Consider the following 15,886-nt stretch of genomic DNA (forward strand, 5'->3'; position numbering starts at 1 on the left):
AAGACAGGAACCACAGACCCCAACCCCACCTGTGATGCAAAGAGACCTGTCCCAGGCTTTAGGCAACCTTTAGTCCACCTCTGCAGGATTCATGTCAGCCAGGTGCATGGCAGAATGTGACCCACAGCTACCCAACACTTCCAGCTTTTCCTTCTTTTCTTTCTTTCTTTCTTTTTTTTTTTTTTTTTTTTTTTTTTCCTTTTTGTTTTGTTTTGTTTGCATTTTGAGACAGGGTTTCTCTGTGTTGCCTTGGCTGTCCTGGAATTCACACTGTAGACCAGGCTGACTTCAAACTCACAGATCCACCTGCCTCTGTTTTCCAAGTGCTGGGATTACAGGCATGGGCCACCACAGCCAGTTCCACCCTCAGTTTCTCTAAGATATCAGGGAAATAAGCAGTCTCAGCTCTGAACTGTTCCAATGACATTTATTAAGGTTCTGAGGCTGAGAGCATGTTCACAGGAAAGGAAAACTGTCACAGCTCAGCAGGCCTGGCCACCCATGGGCATGGTGATGCACCTGCCTTTGTCCTGTAAGTCTTAGAGAGGCACTCACATTCTCTCTGGGGAAGATAAGCACACTAGAGGTTTCCTAATTTGCCCACTAACCACGAGCATCCTGCCCACACTTCTGGAAATCTAGAGGTAGATGGTCTGCTCTCTGACCTCAGCCAGGACTGGGGACCCACAGCTGACAAAAACAGTGTTCACCCCAGGCCAGCAGTCTCTGCTTACCCCTAAAGCCTGATAACTAAAGTTTGGCATGAATAAATTCCAGCAGGTTCTCCAACTGCTCCTCCAAGCACTGCTCATCTCCATGGTTTTCAATGATCCAGTCAAAGTTCCCAAAGTTGTCCAGGCCGCATTCTGACTCAGCATCGTCCACACCTGGGAGAGAGCATAGAGGAGTCAGGTCCAGACCTCCAGATACCCTGTGCCTCTCCTCTGAGAGCCTCTGTGAGGCAGGTATGGCCTTCCATCATGGGCTGAGCTCCAGGCAGCCCCTGAAGAAGCCCCAGACTGTGGCCTACAGAGAGAAGACTGGGTCATCAAAAACTACAGACAACCCAAAAGAACATCACACTGTTAGGCCAGACTGGCATGTGCTGGAGCCTGCTGGGAGGCTGTGTCAGGGCTGGAAGCTGGATGAGAGTGTGGCTCCTCCTACTCCTCATGGCCTTGAGAAAGACACTTGACCTTTCTGGGTCAACGCCCTCATCAGCAATGAGTACAGGAATAGCAGCACCCACACAGCAGTTGTAAAGCAATGAGCAAGTAAAGAGGAAGTAATGTATAAAGCACCAAACAGAGGCTGGCCTATCAGAGCACCCAGGAGATGTGCTGTCAGTAGCAGTTACACTCATTAGGTCTGAGTGTATCCATGGGACAGTGACCTGGGGCAGGACCAAGGCCTGAGCTGCACTTCAGAATTGTCTGCCAAGCGGGTCCTGCTGGCACCATAGAAGCCCCTGGAAAACTTCCTGTTCAGCCCCCTGATTTGTCAATCAAACAGAATCAGTGTTTGTTTGGCTTGCTTGCCAACCACTTTCAGCCCCAAAAGTCTAAGGGCCACAAGAAGGGGGCCTAGCCAGAGAAGTCCACTGGCCTTTACAAGATAGTCAAAGAGGATACCCTACAAACTTGACCTTCTACCAAGCCATTCCTCAGCCTTAGATTCCCCTCTACAACCTCTCACTCTCTCTCTAGGCCTGCTGGGGAACAGGAGACTAGAGTACAGGGGTAGCCAAGCCACAGGGATAAATACTATTTGCAGCCTACCTGGTGTGAACACCCAGCCCCGCTGCCGTCGGCTCTGCTCTGAGGCTACTACTCGGACTGTCTGTGTCACAGCCCCATAGGCCTCCTGAAACCACTGGATGTCAGAGCCCCTCCGTGTGTCACTCACCAGCTGCAGAGAAGAGACATGTGACCATTAGGACAAAGTGCTATGGGAGAAGGAAAGCTGGGGAGGGGAAGGGACAGCCACTATGGAAGCCAGAGCCGTAGTGAGGCTCACTAGACAAACACCTGTTCGGCAGGCCAATCACTTCACTGTGGCCCTAAGTAAGGGCGCTGCGAACACTGACTGTTCACTGCCACTGTGACAGGCGCGGAGGACAGAAGCATAAGCAAGACACACAGACACACAGCAGCTTCCCCAATAACCAGGGGCCACGGGGCAGGCAACTGCAACCCAGAATGGCTGAGACATCATTCCTCTGCTCCTGATCAATCCCGACCTTTCCTGTCTCTGCTCACAACAAAATCCTTGTCCTTCTACCCCATAACCAACTCATCACCCACTCAACCCCTACTGGCCCTATTCTTAAAATACTTCTCAAGTCTCTCATGGCTCTGAGCTCCAACCAGTTACTGCGTCATCAAATACAACCCTCTACCAGGCCTCTGCTTCAGCTCTTACCTGCCTCCAGCATCCAGAGCAAGCCTCTTATATCCTTTGTTGGTTTTGAGACAAGGTCTCACTACGTAGCTCTGGCTGGCCTCAAACCTACCATGTCACTAAGGCTGACCTTCAACTCTGTGCCCCTGCCTTTGCCTCCTGAGTGCTGGGATTATAGGCATGCACACATGCACACCACTATAATCCCAGGTGTGGGAAAGAGAGAATGTGTATGGTGTACATTAATGAATGTATATCACATGTGTGGGTACTTGTGCGTGGGCGTGGATGTTCCCATGTGTATATGTGTAGTTGTAGAGGCCAAGGTTGACTTGGGGGGGGCCTTCCTTGATCATCCTCCACTTTATTCACTTGAGGAAGGGTCTCTCACTGTAGAGCTCACTGATGTGGCTACTTTAGCTGGCCAACTTGCTGACTGTCCCTGTCTCTGCCTCACAAGGGCTGTGTTTACATGTGTGAAGATAATTCAAAGAATTTCGTTTTCTCCTTCCACCACGTGGATCCTGGATCAAATTCAGGCCTTCAAGCTTGGCAGCAAATGCTTTTGCCCACCGAGACATCTTACCAGCCTCCACTGGCGTTTTATGAGGGCTCTGAACTCCAAAGCTTTATCCATTAAGCCAGCTTCAGATCTTTAACCCCACTGTTGGCCTAGACCCCATTAACTAATTCAATTGTCTTTTAATTCCTAAACCATGTCTTTCCTCTTCTCAGAACTCCTCAGTGACTTCTCAACCCTTCCAAAGCCATACAAGCTCTGCCCTTAACATCCCACAGGTCACCACAATGGCTGCTTCTCAAACATACCAGCCTTTGAGTTCTGGTCCCTCTTTCTTTCTTTCTTTCTTTCTTTCTTTCTTTCTATAATTTATTTAATTTTTATTTTATGTGCATTAGGGTAAAGGTGTCAGATCTGTTACAGACAGTTGTGAGCTGCCCTGTGTGTGCTGGGAATTGAACCTGGGTCCTTTGGAAGAGTAGTCAGGGCTCTTAACCACTGAGCCATCTCTCCAGCACCACCACCCCATCCCTCTTTCCAGAAAGATACTTCCCCAACTGCCCATTCAGCTAACCCCTTCACTTCCTTTGGGTCCTGCTCCCCCTCACCTTAAGGCCTTCTCTGACACCCTGCCCCCGCCTCCACCTCTCTTGCTTTGCTCTACCTTGCATCATCTACACTTGCTCAGTACCTATCTCCCCAACTCCCAGCTACAACATGAAGTTCCTTAAGGGTAGGCTTCATTGCATTTTGCACCAACCACATTCTTAGAACCTGGAGATGTACCTACAAAAGGAGACACTCAGCAGTTAGCTCAAGAATGAATAAAGAAGGCCCAGTGTGTGGTGCTGTGGGCTAGTTAAGTCCTGGGGTTATGGAAGTGGGAGAATTGGGAGCTCAAGGCCTTTATCTAGCTAGCTAGCTAGCTATCTCTTTATTTTGGTTTTTCGAGACAGGGTTTCAAAAAACCTTGTAGCCCCGGCTGTCTTGGACTCGCTTTGTAGACCAGTCTGGCCTCCAATTCACAGAGATCCACCTGCTTCTGCCTCCCAGAGTGCTGGGATTACAGGCACGCACTACCTCACTAGCTTGCTCAGAGTCATCTTTGCTAGATGATTCAAGATCAGCCTGGGCTACAGAAGACCCTGTCTTAGGAGAAGAAAAAAGAAAAACAATGAATATCAAGGAAGGCTTCCCCATGAAGGCGACATGAAAATTGTTGGAGTAACCCAGTTTTTAAAAGCAGGGAAGAAGACATGCATGATCTGCCAAGCATGGTGGATCTACCAGACACTGTGGCACACACATCTAATCCCAGCACTTGAAAGGCAGAAACGGGTGGATCTCTGTGAGTCTGATACCATCCTAGTCTACAAAGTAAGCTCCAGGCCAGCCAGGAACACATAGTGAGACCTTGTCAAAAAGGGGTGTGGGGGGAGAAAGGAGAAGCAAAATCGAGATAGCATGGTTGACGTAAGAGAAGCTGGTGTCTACAAGTCTGTTAGGATGGAAATGATGCAGGAGCTGCATCAAGGCCCCAAAGTTTATGTCACAGCTTGGACTTTGCTCATGTGAGTGATGGGGAGCAACCAGCACATTGTGTCAGTCATATATGGCTAACTTTGTAAAAAGTCATTCTGGCTCCTGTACACACAGATGGCTCACTGAGGCAAAAGACCCTAGAAGAGCACCTTGGACAGAGGTGGCAGTGAAGGGGAGAGAGATGGCCACAGGAGGGGGCTGGGAAGACAGGTTTTGCTGAGCCCCTTACCCAGATAGGCTGGGACACGCCTTCCACAATCTTCCGGCAGAAGAAACCTGGGTCGGTCTGTCGCTTCTCCTCCCCCCAGCAGATCATGTCCCTCCGATAAGCCTCCTTGTATGTGCTAGCATCCAGGAGTCTCTGGAAGTCCAAGCCATGCTCCTGCACAAAACACAGTCCATCCATAACACAGTCCTTCCTAACATGGGAGAGCCAGCCCTGCCTAGTGACTCGCTACACAGGCACTAGCCAGCCTGCACCATGTCAAAGGCCACAGGCAGGAGCGCTCTACAAAGGGAGAGACCAGAGACACTCAAAGCTAGGAGGTCTTAGGATAATTCCTGAAATTGACTAAAGTGTAAGATGTACACTTTTTCTTTTCTGAGGGTTTCATCTTCCCTCAGAAGATTGTTGGCTTAAACTAATCTTGAAATTACTTTGCATTCTCTAGGAACAGCCTTAACCTTTAACCAAAGTGGGAAATTTGAAAAACTAAAGCAAAACTGCACTCCAATCAGAAGCCTTGTATTTTCTTGGCATCATTTGCCTCCATCAGAAACCCCACAGAGATATGTCTACCCTTTCCCCTTATCCTTCTCTGTCCCCACTGGGCTGAAACAGAGCCGCTACATTTGGCTCTGGGCATTCCTAGGGCCTGCTATACCACAGGACCCCATATACAGGGGGGACCACCCTGAACCCCAGGGAGCTGCGTCTAGACATGCCATCCCCTTCTCCCTTCTCCAGAGATAATGAAAAGCAACAGGTCCACCTAGAAGGTTCCAAAACAAGAAGGGATTCTCAAAATTATCAGTCTTGGCCAAGCAGTGGTAGCACAAGCCTTTAACCCCATTCAGGAGGCAGAGGCTACAGAGTGAGTTCCAGGGCTACAAAGAGAGAAAAACCCTGTCTTAAAATACCAAAAAAAAAAAAAAAAGTCACTCAGTTCATATGCTCTGTTTCCCCTAACTCTCCTCTCTTGGGCTTTCAGGTTCTTCAGCCACAGCCTCTGTTCCGAGAGGTCAGCAGCCCTTCTTTTGAACTGTTTATCCTCCAGGAGTCTTGATGCCTCCGCCAGTAACTGAAGAAACCAATGTGTCAATCAAGATTCTCTTTACAGTGGTGGAATGCTGCCAAATCTTCAAATATCAAGAACCAGCAGGTCATCTGGGTCCCCTATAAAGGTATTTTAAAATGCCAGCTCCTGAGTCTGAAGATGCAGGTCAGTGATCCAGTCAAGCACTTGCCTGGTGCTTCAGAGGTCAGGGCTCTAGTCCCACAGTAAAGAGAAATAATATAAAGTAAAATCCCCCTCTTCCAGCCCCCACTGTCAACAGGCCTAGGACAGTGCCTAGCTTAGGAACTTCAGCAGACAGTGGTTTTGAAACTGTGCCTTGGGGCTGGAGAGATGGCTCAGGGTTAAGAGCACTGGCTGTTCTTCCAAAGGTCCTAAGTTCAATTCCCAGCAACCAAATGGTGGCTCACAACCATCTATAATGAGATCTGGTGCCTTCTTCTGGCATGTAGGTATAAATTCGGAAAGGGAAGGGGGAAGGGGGAAGGGGGAAGGGGGAAGGGGGAAGGGGGAAGGGGGAAGGGGGAACGGGGAAGGGGGAAGGGGGAAGGGGGAAGGGGGAAGGGGGAAGGGGGAAGGGGGAAGGGGGAAGGGGGAAGGGGGAAGGGGGAAGGGGGAAGGGGGAAGGGAAAAGGGAAGGAGAGAGAGAGAGAGAGAGAGAGAGAGAGAGAAAGAAAGAAAGAAAGAAAGAAAGAAAGAAAGAAAGAAAGAAAGCTGCACCTCACTGAGGAGGGCTGCCCCCCACACCCCCATCTTTGCCTTCTTTTCTCTTCCTGGCTTGAGAAATTCCTGCATCCAAGTTTCCTAACAAAATGTGGAACCCTCTGAGTTTCCTTACTCCTTGATCCCTCAGGAGTATGACCATATGACTAGGTCAACCACGCTGGCAGAGACCCAAGGAGACAAGACTATCCTACAGAGTGAGAACAGACATTTCTCAGTGTATTCAGAGACTGTAGTGAGGTCACATGAGTGGGAGGAAGTGAGCACAGGTCCCTGGAAGGGCACACTAGGATCAGGTCATGTTGGTGACCAAAGGCTTGTTCATTGTGTGAAAACCTGACCTCATCTCTATGTTCTTTCCCTGAAGTCTAAGATGCTAGGAGCTCCTATTTATTTCTTAATCCTGTTTTAATAATCAGTAATTTTATTTTGTTCTATCCACATGGTTTAAAAGAGGTAGTGCACACCTTTAACCCACACACCTGGTGGTGCACACCTTTAAACTCAGGAGGCAGAGGCAAGTGGATCTCTGTGAGTTCCAGGCCAGCAAGGAATACATACTGAGATCCTGTTTCAAAATAACAGTAACAACAACAATAATAATAATATAACAATCAAAATTCAAAGGAGATATATTCATTTACAATAAAAATCTCTTTGCCTTCCGTCCTCCCCTCCCTGAGACAAGCAACACTGCAGTTCCGGCAGTGCAGGTCTGCAATCCTCATAGCTGGAACAGTGCTCAAAAGGGCAAGCACTTCATAGATGCACTTAGAGAAGAGCTGGATATGTGAGCAAACATAACTCCAGTACTGAGATTAAATGCATGCAGCACCATGAATAATTTTAATTCTCAGTCATTAATATGGTTTGTCCCCACCAAATCTCCTGTTTAGCCTTGTGCCCAATATGGTGGTATTGGGATATGTTGTCTCCAAGGTATTATGGATTTCAGGGAGGATTTTTGAGGTCCCACTCTCATGGAATTGGATTGGTCACCCTGAAAGTAGGTCATTATAAAAGGATCCAGGCCTCTCCCTGCAGTCCCTCTTACCACATTATCTTTGTTTTGTCCACTGTCCTTCCACCACAAGGTCCTTACCAAAAACTAGGTGGATGCTAACACCATGTTTTTGAACCTTCAGAACTGTGAGTGAGAAATCTCTTTTCTGTACAAAGTCCTCAGCCTCAAGATACTGTGTTATATCCAAATAAAACTGACTTGGACACACTGCTTGGCATCTCGCTGTCTGCCTACCTAAGGATGTATCTTAACAACTCATGTGACTAACTTTCTTTGGGGGAAAAGGGTGCCTGTGTGTATGCATGCATTTGGAGGTCAGGCGTCAACTTCAGGTGTTGTTCCATCCACCTTAAGGTTTATGTTGTTTTTGAGATAGTCTCTCACTGGAACCTGGAGCTCACCCATAGGCTAAGCTGCTGGCCAGCAAGCCACAGAGGCCCGTCTGTGCCTCCACAGTGCTGGGATTACAAGTGTGCACCACCATGCCTGGCTCTTTATGTAGGTACTAGGGCTAGAACTCAGGTCACGGCAGGCACTTTACCACTGCACAATCCCCCCAGGCCCTGAGGCCTCCAGGGCCGCATCAGGCCAGCTGGTGGGAGAGTACAGTGGTGTGTCATAGTTTTGACACTATGACATTTGACATTAGGCTGACAATACAGATCCTTATTAGTTACAAGGCATTGGAACTGCCAAATCAAGTATTTATAGGCTTTTCTGGACCCCTTCTTGTTTTGTTTCTTTGTTCTTAACATAGGGTCTCATAGCCAGGCTCAGTGGTGCACACCTGTAAGGCAGAAGCAGGCAGATCTCTGCAAGTTCGAGGCCAGCCTGGTCTACAAAGTGAGTCCAGGACAGCCAAGGCTACACAGAGAAACCCTGTCTTGAAAAAGAAAAGAAAAACAAAACAAAACAACATAGGTTCTCCTATCTACATACTCTTCCTGGGTCACTGGGACCATGCCAGTGAACTCAAGTGGTAGCCACAGCACCACAGCCCAAAAGTAGGCTCCTCCCAGTGCCCCAGATACCACAAGCCACCACCTACCCGAGCATACTGCTCCTTGAGTGGACCAGAGAGCCGCAGAACAGCACAGGTGTGACCTCCAAGTCTATGGGACAGGCAATCAGAACCCAGTTAACCCTGAGCTGCCAAGAAGAGGAGTCCAGTGCTCATTTCTACTACAGGAATCGACACAACTCAGGCAGGCCTCCCCTTCCCTGCTGCTCTTTGCTCACCTATAAAATAAAGATGGCATCATCTGCCCTATCAGTTACACAGGAGAAATAAAAAGAAATAAAAAGGAGCTCTGAACTAATCTAACAAGTAGAACCCATAAGAGAAGTGCCAGGGAGCCACTCAGCCTGATGATATTCTGGTTGGATTAGGTTCCTGCTGGGACCCTAAACTTATTCTCTCAGACCTACAGAGACCTTGGGATAAATTTCCCTGGTCACCACAGCATTAATAATTTGCCTATTCAGTTTTTCAGTGTAGTTTTCAACCCTTTATTGCAGTCTATCCCTGGACCTAAGTAATACCAATGTAATAAGAGTAATAATTTCTACCTGGCACTGAGAGGCTCACAGGTGCACGTAAAGCCCCTACATGATGAAACAGGTGTTCTCCCACTTGTGTGTGTGTGTATATGTGTGTGTAGGTCAGAGGACAACTGTCAAAAGTCAGTTCCCTCCTTCCACCACATGAGTTCCAAATCAGGCTTGAAAGCAAGGGCCTTTATCTGCCAAGCCACCTCACCGGCCCATGTTTCATGTTACAGATGAAGAAAATGAGGTTGAATGAAAAAAGTTAACTAAAAGTAACATTGCTGGTAATGAAGACAGTAAATAAAAATAGCCAACCCTTTATTCCTGGCCAAGAATCATTCTAATTCATGTATCAACTCACTTAATCCTTCTGACCATCCTATATAATGCCCATTTAACAACAGGCAAAACTGAAGTAGAGCAGGTAAGAAGCCTGTAGCGGATACACAAAATGCTTAAACCAGAACATGGCTTCCCAGCTGTCTAACTCCAGCATCCAGGCTTCTGGCTGCTCTCTGCCTATGCTTGGAGCTAAGGGCAGATACAATTTAGACATAGATGATGATTATTTAGTAATAACGGCTTTGGGCAATAACCTCTGCCCAGGGCTCCCTTGAACCTCTTAGAACAACTGTGGTACCTGAAACTTGGTGGCCCCACCACACTGGCCTTGTAGAGGACCCCACTGTTCTTTCTCCCACTTTCCTGCCTTCCAACCCAAGCCCCAGGGGGAAAAAAAATGCTCCCTAGAATATCTTACTACTTAAGAAAAATACAGGGGTGGGGAAACAGTGAGCCTCATGAGCCTGATAATCTTAGTTCAGCTCCCAGAACCCATGTTTTTAGAAGCTGGATGCTGACCAAGCATGGTGGCACAGTTAATCCCAGCACTTGCTGCTCTTGCAGCCCACGATTCCATCCCCAGCACCCACATGAAGTCTCACAACTGTGTGTAACTGCAGTTCTGGGGGATCAGGTGTCCTCCTTTGGCCTCCAAGAGCACCTGCTCACACCACACATACCCATAAAATAAATAGATCTCTAAAAATAGATAACTAGAAAGAAAGGATAAGGTATTATTTGGAGGCAGACAAAGCTGAATTTGAATCCTAAATTTACTATTTTATGACCCTAGCAAATTTTAACATTTTTTTTGAAACAGGGTCTCTCACACACACACACAATGAACTGCCTGCCTCTGCCTTCCTGGGATATTTTGACATTTTAATAGTCAAAATCTCACCATGTTGCCCACTATGGTCTTGAACTCCCAGGAGCATCGGCCTTCCCTGCAGCTGGACTACAAACACACACACACACACACACACACACACACACACACACACACACCTAGCTCTTAAAGGCCGCTGTTTCTGGCATGGAATTGCTAATAACATTATTTGACATAGAAGCTATGTGGGTAACAGTGCTTGGCACAGAATATTCACTATATCCCTGCTATTACAGGGTGTTTTGGGCAGATTCTCTCAGGAACTGACCCACTTAGCACCTGAGTCTTGAGAAAACCCTTGCTATCACTTTAGTCTGTTTACTTATACCAGTTCCCTCACCACACGATCGTGAAGCAGAAATGACACACTGAAGGTGCCTACTCTAGTAATCGTTAATTCGTGTTCCTTGAAGAGAGACTACAGCTTCAGCGTTCTGCAGAGGCAGTCCCCTGAAGGACGTGTGCAGGCTGCTGCTCTGTTTTACCGACGGTGAGGATCTAGCTTCTCCTGCCCAACGTCTTCCCGTCCCTCCTGCCCTGAGCGGGCTCCCTCCATCACGCCCATCGCTTGCGGTAGCGCCCTTCCTCCGGCATCCCTGCACCCGCCGACACCTGCTCTGCAGCCTCTCGGTCACGAAGTCCTTCCCGGATTTCCTCTTCCCGCTAAACAGCAGCACCAGACGCGGGTCGCCTCCGAGAGGGGCCATGGGGCCACGCCGCTCCACCGGGACACTTAGGACCCCAGAAACTCAGCCAAGCACGAAGTAGACTCGCCCAGTGGGACCCGGGATCCCAGCCCTCTCCACACACCACAGCCCAAGTCGAAACCAGCGCGCAGAGGGTGAGCGAAACCGGAAAGGAAAGAGCCTTGCAGCGTCGTATCTAGTGAGTCTCCCCCACGGCACGCACTTAGAACAGTCCGGCCCCGCCCAGATGTGACGTCACGAACCCGCCTTCTCGGCTGACACTTCAGCGATGGACACTGTTTTGGAAAACCGTCCTAACATTCTTTTACACACAACCCCTCAAACATAAAGGGGAAAAAATAGTAATGTTTCAGGCATTTTCAAATTTTCCATTTTATTTGTGCGTTATACTGCATGCTCTAAAGCAAGTATGTGTTTGCCCTACGCTGAACAGCTCTTTCCGAAGTAACCAGACAATGACATGACAGGGTGTGTTTCCTGGCGTCATAGCGAGGGAGGGGCTTAGTAGAACGCATGCTATTTCACTGTCAATAGGTTTTATAACTGCTGAGTCCGCCAGCAAGAACTAAGTAATGTCTTTTTCAGCCACATCCTCCTATCCAAAGGTTTCAGAATCTAGAGAACATCAGTGAACAAAAATACCCAATCTCCTCTGGAGACCAATATCCAGCCAGGAGAGGCAGATGTTCTGACATCTACTTGCTGTTGTCTGTAGATATTATTTGCTGCCCTGCATTTTTCTGAGCTTGTCAAAACAGAGTCTGCAGCCCATGACTGCTTCCATTTTATGTACTCTAAAGCCATATGAAGACCAAAGTGAAGTATGAAGAAACCTCTTAGGAAAAAACATTTCCCTGCCTATTGGAAAGAGGCAAGGCGCTGGAGAGATGACTCAGTAGTTAAGAGCACTGGCTTCTCTTGCAGAACACCCACCTGGCAGCTCATAACCAGCCGAAACTCCAGTTCTCTGTGAGAATTGCATGCGCCTGATACACAGGCATACAAGCAAAACGTAAAACAATAATAATAATTTTAAAATAAAGAGGAACAGGAGCAGTCAAGTGCAGAAAGAACAGACTCGGGAGGGTGTATCAAAACCTCAGTCAGGGGGTGGGGATGCCCTCAGTTGTGCTTGCCGGTGCTTTCCTAGCCTGTAGGAAGCCCTAAATTTGATTACCAGCACTAAACAAACTGGGTTCAGTGCCTGTAAGCTTCGCCAGCACTGGAGGTGGGAGCTGACAAGTTCCAGGACAGCCTGGGCCACAAAATGATAAATTATAAAAGAGAAGGAAGCGAGGCTGGTCGTGGTGGCTCATAACTTTAATTCCAGCACTTGGGAGGCAGAGGCAGGTGGCTCTATGTGAGTTCAAGGTCATCCTGGTCTACACAGCTAGTTCCAGGACAGCCAGAGCTACAAACAGAGAAACTCTGCCTCAAAAAAACTAAACCAAACCAAACAAAAGAGAGAGAGAAAGGAAAGAGAAAAGGAAGCCGAGGAAAACGTAACAATACAACAAAATATTTTGTAAATTTTAAAGTATCCAATCACAGTGTGTTGTTTTCTTATTTTAAGCACCTTGTGGTTTCAGTTTGTAATTCTGCACATTTTTCATCCCATCTTCAGTAAACATTTCTCTGGATCCCATTGAAAGCCAGCTCTCACCACGCCAACAAAGCTTGTATAGGGTAAAGTCACTTATAGCCTCCTGCTAAGTCATCACTCAAAAGAAATCAGAACTTCTACCCAAGTTCTGCACTTGCCTGGCACCACTCACCTCTCCCTCCAGCCCCACCCTGGAAGCCAGCCTCCCTTGAATTTTCCATCCCAACCACAAACCTTTCTACATCACATCCTTGGGTTTTTTTTTTTGGGGGGGTGGGATGTTCAAAACAGAGTTTCTCTGTGTAGCCCTGGCCAGCCTGGAACTCAGAGATTTGGCTCCCCCTGCCTCTGACACTACTGTGTCAGTGGGACTTGGGTCCCGAGTTTGATGGCTCTTGTAATAAAGCTCTCTTGCTATTGTATCGAGTCATCTCCTGGTGGTCTCTGAGGGGTCTGTGAAGCTGGCAGTATACCTGGTCCATCACATACCTACCCACACGGCATCTTATTTTATAACTATTATTTTGCTCATACATCAGTACTCCAGCTAATACATCATATTTATTGAACACTTACTGTATGCAAGATAATTTTTCACCTAATCAAAAGAGAGGCTAAGGGAGGGAGAGCTAGCTCAGCAGTTAAGAGCGCTGGCTATTCTTACAAAGGACCTTGGCTCAGTTCCCAGCCCCCACATCGTGCTTCACAACCATCTGTAACTCCAATTCTAGGGATCTGACAGCCTCTTCTGGCCTCCACAGGCACTTCATGATACATTGCAAAGTCATGCATTCAGGCAAAACACCCATACACATAAAATAAGAGACTGAGAAGCTTGTCTCAAGGTCTAGACTTCTAAATGATGGGACCAGCTCTGTCTGGCTCCAAAACCAGATGTTGTCCAGCGCAGGGCATGGACATTTACAGTCCTGGACAAACCTGTTCAGTCTTCACAGGCAGGGTTAGCCACTTCCCTCTGCTTCTTCCCCCCAAAACTGCGTTCAGTGCTTTCCTCAGATGCTTGAAGGTATAGCAAGTGCTACCAAAGGCAGGGCTGGGCACAGGCGGCTGCAGTCACGCAGTGTCCCAAATGAAGGAATGAATGGGTGCTGGGAGACTAGGAGGCCAGGACTTTCCCTGAGGTAAGAAGGGACCTCTGTGGGTATACCCAAGACTATGCATAATCCCATACTCAATTGCTCAAGATGCTAGCGCAGCTCCTCGAGGCCCCTCCGCTCCTCCCCTCCCAATCCTGAGCAGGCCCCACCTCCAGTGCATCCTGCTGCTGCCCCTCTGTGGTCAAAACCACGCTTCTCTGAAAAGAACTACCTGTAAGGGACAAAGACCAGGAGGAGCCTGACCTGTAGTGCACAGCTCCTCCAGAACTCAGCTCAGAGCTTAATTCAAAGCTGCGTGTGTGTGCGCGCGCGCAAGTATACTGCAGGAAAGTCAGGAAGGAAGAAAAGGAACCCACACACACATTCAGCCTGAGCTCAGCAGCCCTGGGCTCCTGGCCTTGCTCTGACCTACCAAACTTTGGGAGTCTGCCCAAGTCATTCCTCACTCCACCTCTGAAATGGTGCTCAGTAAAGGCCTTTCCAGAGCTGACCTCCCACCCACAAGCTGCAGCCAGTGAGATAACAGCTGCTGGGGGAAATGCCTCTAGAACCAGGAGCCCAGGGAGCAGAGGGGAGAAGCTCCTTTGTTTCTTATCTGAGTGGCAAGTAGAGTGCATAGATCTAAGTAGAGGAGCCAGAGACAGACAGTAGGGCTGAATGAAGCTCCTGGGGAGTAGGCAAAGGCCCTAGGTTCCTACCCAGGCCCCTGAAAAATAACAGTAATAACTACACCTCCTAAGTTCAGCTCTGACTGCATATTTGACTGTGTGGGATGAGGAGGACCACAGTCCCCTGTGGTCCACATGCTGCTCTCCCTCTGCCACCCTCCTATTATCATATAAGACCACAGGCAACTCTTTTATTTGTGTGTGTTTCTTTCCCTACTAAAATAGTCTTACTCCCTTCAATGTCTATTTCTCAGTGAGATAGAAAGGCACAGAAAAAAAAGAGGCTGTAGAAATGGTTCAGTGGTTAAGAGCACTCACTGCTCTTCTGAATGGACCTGAGTTCAATTCCCAGTACCCAGATGGCAACTTGCAACTGTCTTCTGATATGTAGGCATATATGCAGACGAAGTACCCATATACATAAAATACATACATAAATAAATCTTTTAAAATACAAAAAAGAGGAGATGGTGGCACACATCCTGGCGGAGGCAGGCAGATCTCTGAGTTCCAGGTTGGCCTGCTCTACAGAGTGAGTTCCAGGACAGGACAGTGGAAAAAAAGCAGAGAAAAGACCTATAAAGTTAATGGCCCCTGATGGTCACACCCTGCAAAGATGCCTGGGTAAGGACCAACAGTCACACTCCTGAGCTGGTAGCCCTGTTCAGCCCCAGCCCTCCAGCCATGGAGGTGGTTAGGTTTCTGCTTGTCCTCTTGACTCAGAATAGGGTCTCACTGATGACTCAGCCTGCCCTATTCCTAGGCCCATATATTCTAAAATCAAGCTCAGCACCTCCCCAACCAACCTAGTAAACCAGCTTTTGTTCCCCCTCCCACTTCTTTCCCAAAACTGCCTGACAGCACAGTCATCCATTTGTCCCAAGGTTAGGAAGCCAAATGTCCTTGGTTCCTCCTTGTCCCCACCCCATCCAGGCTGGCCCAAGATAATGCAGGGCCTAAAATAAGCATAGGTCAACTGCCATTTCCATCCTTTGTGATCCCAACTTCCCTGGATGCTCACCACCTTCCCTGGCCCTCCAGTGCCTTTGATGGCGTCCTTGCCCTTCCTATATTGAAGCGTCCCCCTGGAACCACAGACAGGCTGATTTCTCTGCCACAGGTTGCTCCTCCCTCCCCTCCTAAAATCCCCTCCCCCAAGCTGGCTCAGTGGCCACACTCTTCAACCCTCTCCAGGCATCAGCAGAGGTGAAAGAATCAGACTAGCCTTATAACCTATATTTTTAAATTTATAGGCCCATGTCAAACTAAAGTCTCCCAGTACTTTTCCAGAGAACAGGAGAATGTAACAGTCCCTCCTCACCCTAGCCATCTACATGGACGGAGATAAGGAAATGAACAAGCAAAGACCTCCACTCAGTTGCAGAAGAAAATAACAGTGTCTAGCAGCAGATCCAAATGGTCCTAATTCCCCTCCCAAATAGTCCCTGACCTTTTGACTAAAGGCACGTAGCCCTGCTTCTCAGAGAGACCACAGGATGAGCAAATT

At 48.2% G+C, this 15,886-nt stretch overlaps 1 protein-coding gene across 3 annotated transcripts; it reads right to left on the reverse strand.

The window, feature by feature from the left end:
• Window positions 1-408: 408 nt before the first annotated feature.
• Window positions 409-11,185, reverse strand: Pmvk (phosphomevalonate kinase). 3 transcript variants are annotated; one of them, XM_021648947.2, is made up of 5 exons: window positions 10,896-11,185; window positions 8,553-8,616; window positions 4,692-4,844; window positions 1,779-1,908; window positions 409-887 (listed from the first exon to the last, which is right to left on the reverse strand). In XM_021648947.2, exons 1-5 carry the CDS (start codon window positions 10,988-10,990, stop codon window positions 751-753), a joined length of 579 nt encoding a protein of 192 aa, XP_021504622.1. In that variant the 5' UTR covers window positions 10,991-11,185; the 3' UTR covers window positions 409-750. The 3 variants fall into 3 exon arrangements, with proteins under 3 accessions (XP_021504622.1, XP_060248227.1, XP_021504623.1); XM_060392244.1 differs by lacking the exon at window positions 10,896-11,185 and adding an exon at window positions 10,666-10,830; XM_021648948.2 differs by lacking the exon at window positions 8,553-8,616 and having other exon boundaries at window positions 10,896-11,176.
• Window positions 11,186-15,886: the final 4,701 nt, after the last annotated feature.

This window comes from Meriones unguiculatus, chromosome 1, assembly GCF_030254825.1.
Source record: "Meriones unguiculatus strain TT.TT164.6M chromosome 1, Bangor_MerUng_6.1, whole genome shotgun sequence".
NCBI lineage: Eukaryota > Metazoa > Chordata > Mammalia > Rodentia > Muridae > Meriones > Meriones unguiculatus.